This window comes from Otolemur garnettii, unplaced genomic scaffold (genome assembly GCF_000181295.1).
Source record: "Otolemur garnettii isolate 467f Iridium unplaced genomic scaffold, OtoGar3 scaffold00112, whole genome shotgun sequence".
Taxonomy (NCBI): Eukaryota; Metazoa; Chordata; class Mammalia; order Primates; family Galagidae; genus Otolemur; species Otolemur garnettii.
Genome location: NW_003852507.1, coordinates 2468953 through 2473390, shown reverse-complemented (window position 1 = coordinate 2473390; position 4438 = coordinate 2468953). Strand labels below are relative to the sequence as shown.

Sequence of the window (4438 nt, the reverse complement as noted above, 5' to 3'; positions counted from 1 at the left end):
CAGCCTGTGCTCAGACAATGCCCAGCTCATGGTTTTCTGGACATCGTCTTGGGGCAGGCTTAGAAGACATGGCCACATGCTTCTGGGCAGCGTCATCTGGAAACCTGTCATGTCAATGTGGACAGGCATCTTGAACCGATATGAGCCACATATGGTCTGGGCTCAGGGGTGGAGACAGGAGAGAGGAGGGAAAGGTCACAGGGACTGGGAGTGCCCACCTCCCTCTCGCCCAGTCCCACCCTTTCCCCTGCACCCTGCCTTTCTCTGGCTCCAGAACCACTTCCTGTTGCTCCTAGAACCTCCCCATTTGAATAACTGCCAGCTTGCTTTAGTTTCTATTTCCTTGAAAATTGTCCCTGCACAAAGGACTGCCTGGCTGGTGAGAGAGGCAGCGGTGGAGAGATGGCTGTCAGCGGTGCCCAGCCTCCCTACTTGAGCCCAGTGAGTTCCAGGGTTTCGGGAGAGGGGCTGAGCTGTCTGCCACAGCCAGAGGGGAAGTAGCCCTCGGATTCTGAGGAATCGCATGCTGGGTGGCAGGGATGTGGTTGGGGGCATCGCAAAGAGACCACAAAAGGGAAAGAAATGCCACATGGGGAAATCCTGATGCACCTTCTCTGCCATGCCGAGTTGGCCCAGACTGGATGTTAATCACCATGATTCTCGGGGTTCACAAATGTTTATTGATCTGTCCTGTCCTGTTGGGGGGAGGGAGGGTCAGTATGAGCGCTGTCAGGCATGGCCACCCTGCAGCCCGCTGATTTTGCGAGGACTATTTTTGCTCATCTGTTGTGTCAAATATCACGAAAAGTATGCAGGGACCTTTTTTTATTTGCTAATCGGATTTCCTTAGCGTCTGTGTATTTAATGTGTGGCCTAAAACAATTTTTTATTCTTCCAAAATGTGGCAGAGAAAAAAAAAAAAAGACAGGTGGGACATGCCTGGTATAGTGTGATGGGTCACGCAAAGAGAAGTAAGCAAGCTTCTGCTGGGTAACAGCCCCGTGTGGCAGCTAAGGGCTGCACTTAGGGACAGCTCCAGAGATTTGCAACACTTACTAGCTGGGTGGCCTGAGACAAGTTACTTTCCCTTCTCCGGCCTCGGTGCCCACAGTTGTAAAAGGAGAGTAGTACTTGTGCCACTTCCCAAAGTTGGGGTAGCATCAAGAGCAGAGCACATCGAGCGGGTTAGAGCAGGGCCCAGTGCAAAGGAGATGCGTTCAGTGTGTTTAGCGTTGGGAGGCCGGGGGCAGCTCTCTGTGCACCTTGGGCTCAATCAGAGCTAACAAGGCACGGGCACGGCCAGGGTGCCTGCAGAGGGACAGTCTCAGAAGGCAGAGGGGAGTGGCCCCATCTCTGCAGTGTGGGGGCACTTGGATCTGCGTGAAGATGGCCTTGTTAGACCTTGTGAGGTTTGTAATCCCACGTCCTGTACTGACAGCTGAGGCTGAGGGAGGCAGGAGACGAAGGATCAGGGAGCCTGCCCTCCAGCCCACAGGGCTCTCCTGAGCTGAGCAAATCAACTGGAACTTAGGTGACCCAGTGACCTCTGGTAGTAGAGCCATACTTCCTCCAAATGCTGACCGTGGGGGAAGGTCAGCAGCCTGCTGTTTTGCTAGGGAGCTGCACACTCCATGCGGGCCTGTCCAGCCCTCTCTAGCCCAGCCTCCCTGGAGGGCCAGGAGGGAAGCCAGGACCACACACAGGAATGGACCTGTTGTGTGGCCAGGGAAGACTGGTGAGCCAGGAACCAGGAGGTTCTGTGCTTCGCTTATGAGAGGCACCCTGGGTGGTGGTTAAAACATGGATTCTAGCTCTGTTAGCTCAAACCCTAGCTCTGTTGTTGACCAGCTGTGTGGCTTTGGGCAAGTTACTGAAGTTATCTGTGCCTCAGTCTCTTTATCTATAATAGTGGCACTGAGGATGGCCAGGGTCATTGCAAGGCTAAATGAGGTAACAGAGGCCTGGAAGGTCAGCTACCTCAGAACCGCCTCCTCTGGTTAGCAGCCTCAGCCTGGCAGGCTGAGCTCCTTGCTGCAAAGGCTGGGGTGGGCGCCCTCTGGTGACACCTACTCCAGAAGGAGGAGGCTGTCCCACACTCTGGCCTGTGTGTGGCAGAAGAGGAGGGCAAAGTCCGAAGCCTCTGGGCAGGACCAGGAGCAGAGAGCAAGTTCTCACCCAGTTGAGGGATAGATAGCTTCACTGATGCAAACAGCTGCATTGCCGAGGCCATAGTCAGCCAGGGCCTTTCCACAGGGCATCTCAAGGAAAGCTCTCCAGACCACTGCCAAGCTGGTATTGTCATCCCACTGTTCTCAGGAGGGAACCAGGGCACTGCCAGGTCAAGTGACTCGGCCAACATCAGACTGCTAGCACATGGAGCTCGGAGGCGAGCCCAGGCCTGTGAGACCCCAAATCAGTGCAAAAATCCATCCTCCTGTGCCACGTGGAGCAAAAACAGGTCCTTTCCCCCATGTCTCCTGTTAAGGTCCCTCTCTACCTAACACAGGGATCCAGATTCCACAGCAGCCCTCGCTGGCTACTCTTTGTCCATGGAAAAGAACCCAAACTCTATAAAATGATCACAAAAACTTTATTCTGAGCCCAATGGGTGCAACCATGGCCCAGGGAACTATACCCAAGAATTCTTGAGCAACTGGACTCCTCATGGTTGGGTTACAATTTGGTTTTATATGTTTTAAGGAGATGAGAATTGTAAAGTTATAAATCAGGGCATGGAAGGAGGACTTTGATTTGGCCCTGGAAGGCAGGATGTCTGGGAGTAGAGACTCTGATTTGTAATTGGTTAACAGAATAAAGATTTCTTTAAAGGCGTGAAATGGTTAAAAAAGGAAATGTGTTTTCTTTTTTTTGAGACAGAGCCTCAAGCTGTCCCCCTGGGTAGAGTGCTATGGCTTCACTGCTCACAGCAACCTCCAATTCCTGGGCTCAAGCAAGTCTCCTGCCTCTGCCTCCCAAGTAGCTGGGACCACAGGCGCCCACCACAACGCCCTGCTATTTTTTGGTTGCAGACATCATTGTTGTTTGGCGAGTCTGGGCTGGATTCAAACCCGCCCCCTTAGGTGTATGTGGCTGGCGCCTTAGCCACTTGAGCCACAGGCGCCGAGCCAAGGCATTCTTTCTTTAAAAGATGCCCCTCAAATTTGTCATCGTAAGGGCCCACGAAACTGGGATGTTCTTTGAAAATGCAGATTTGTAGCCCCATCTCCCAAATGACCATATCTTGGAGGCTCTTGGTTCACCAAAGTTGGCTAAATGTTTCTTCTCTACCCCCTGAGGCTGGCCAGTTTGTTAGGGCCAGTCACTGAAGTGGTAATATCTGCCATTATCTACTCCTCCCCTTTTCTGGTACCAGCTGATGCCCAGAGGAGGGTTTCCTGAGCTCTCTGAATAATTTCGATCCCTTCTCTTTAGGCCAAAGCCTGCACTACCAAGCCCTACTGACAAGAGTTCAGCTTGGGGGGGAAGGAATCTGGGGAACAGCCTGCACCCTCAACTCTGCTCTCTTCCCATCCTTCCTGTGCCTCATAAGGGGTTCACGCTCCTTCTTCTTCCAAGCCAAGCCCCCTCCCTCCTCCTCACCCCCTCCAGAGAAGCATTATCACCTGATTAGTGTAGATTCCTGCCTGTGGAAAAGGGGGCCTGGAGCATCTGCCACTGTGCAGGAAGGGCAGCCTGGGCTGCAGGTGGGGCCCAAACACTGGGTTTCCCAGACGTGTTCCCAGAGAGCCTGGCTGCCTTATTTTTTTTGAGACAGAGTTTCACTGTGTCACCCTGAGTAGAGTGCTGTGGCATCACAGCTCACAGCAACCTCCAACTCTTAGGCTTAAGCGATTCTCTTGCCTCAGCCTCCCAAGTAGCTGGGACTACAGGCGCCCGCCATAAGGTCCAGCTATTTTTTTTGTTGTTGCAGTTGGCATTGTTGTTTAGCTGACCTGGGCCGGGCTTGAACCCGCCAACCTGGGTGTAGGTGGCCGGTGTCCTACCCACTGAGCTATGGCCACCGCCCACCTGGCTGCCTTTTGATTTACACCATACACGAGCAGAGTAAGAACCCACATGAGGCCTTGCCAAGAAGAGGTGATGAGAAATGGGGGTAAGAGCTGGAAGGGGGGTTGCATCAGGAAGGCAGTGCCAAGGTCCTGCTGATGGAGGACGTTCTCTGCAGAGCATGTCCATGCTCCCCGCTGAGCATCTCAGGACAAGGAGAGGGTCAGCGGGGATGCTGGAGGGGCCTATCCAGCTGGGAAGTGGTCCTGGGGCTCCCTGTTGCACTCCCGGTGATGCGGCCTCAGTCCTCGCTGTCCCTCCTGCTGATGTGCAGCAAGCCCTCTTTTTCTGTTTTTGTTTGTTTTTCATTTTTATTTTAGGTTTGTTTTTCTTTTATTTTTCTTTTCTTTTCTTTTCTTTTTTTTTTTTT

General features: G+C 52.9%; 1 protein-coding gene across 4 annotated transcripts in view; it reads left to right on the top strand.

Moving 5' to 3' along the window:
* The first annotated feature begins 366 nt into the window (after positions 1–366).
* LGALS9 (galectin 9) overlaps positions 367–4438 on the top strand; it is a 19515-nt gene continuing 15443 nt past the window's right edge. For 3 of the 4 annotated variants that reach the window (XM_023517498.1, XM_023517497.1, XM_023517500.1), the window contains exon 1: positions 367–441. In XM_023517498.1, the coding sequence (XP_023373266.1) occupies positions 403–441 (39 nt within the window). In that variant the 5' untranslated portion in view covers positions 367–402. The remainder of the gene's footprint in view (positions 442–4438) is intronic. The other variant, XM_023517499.1, reaches the window with a different exon arrangement.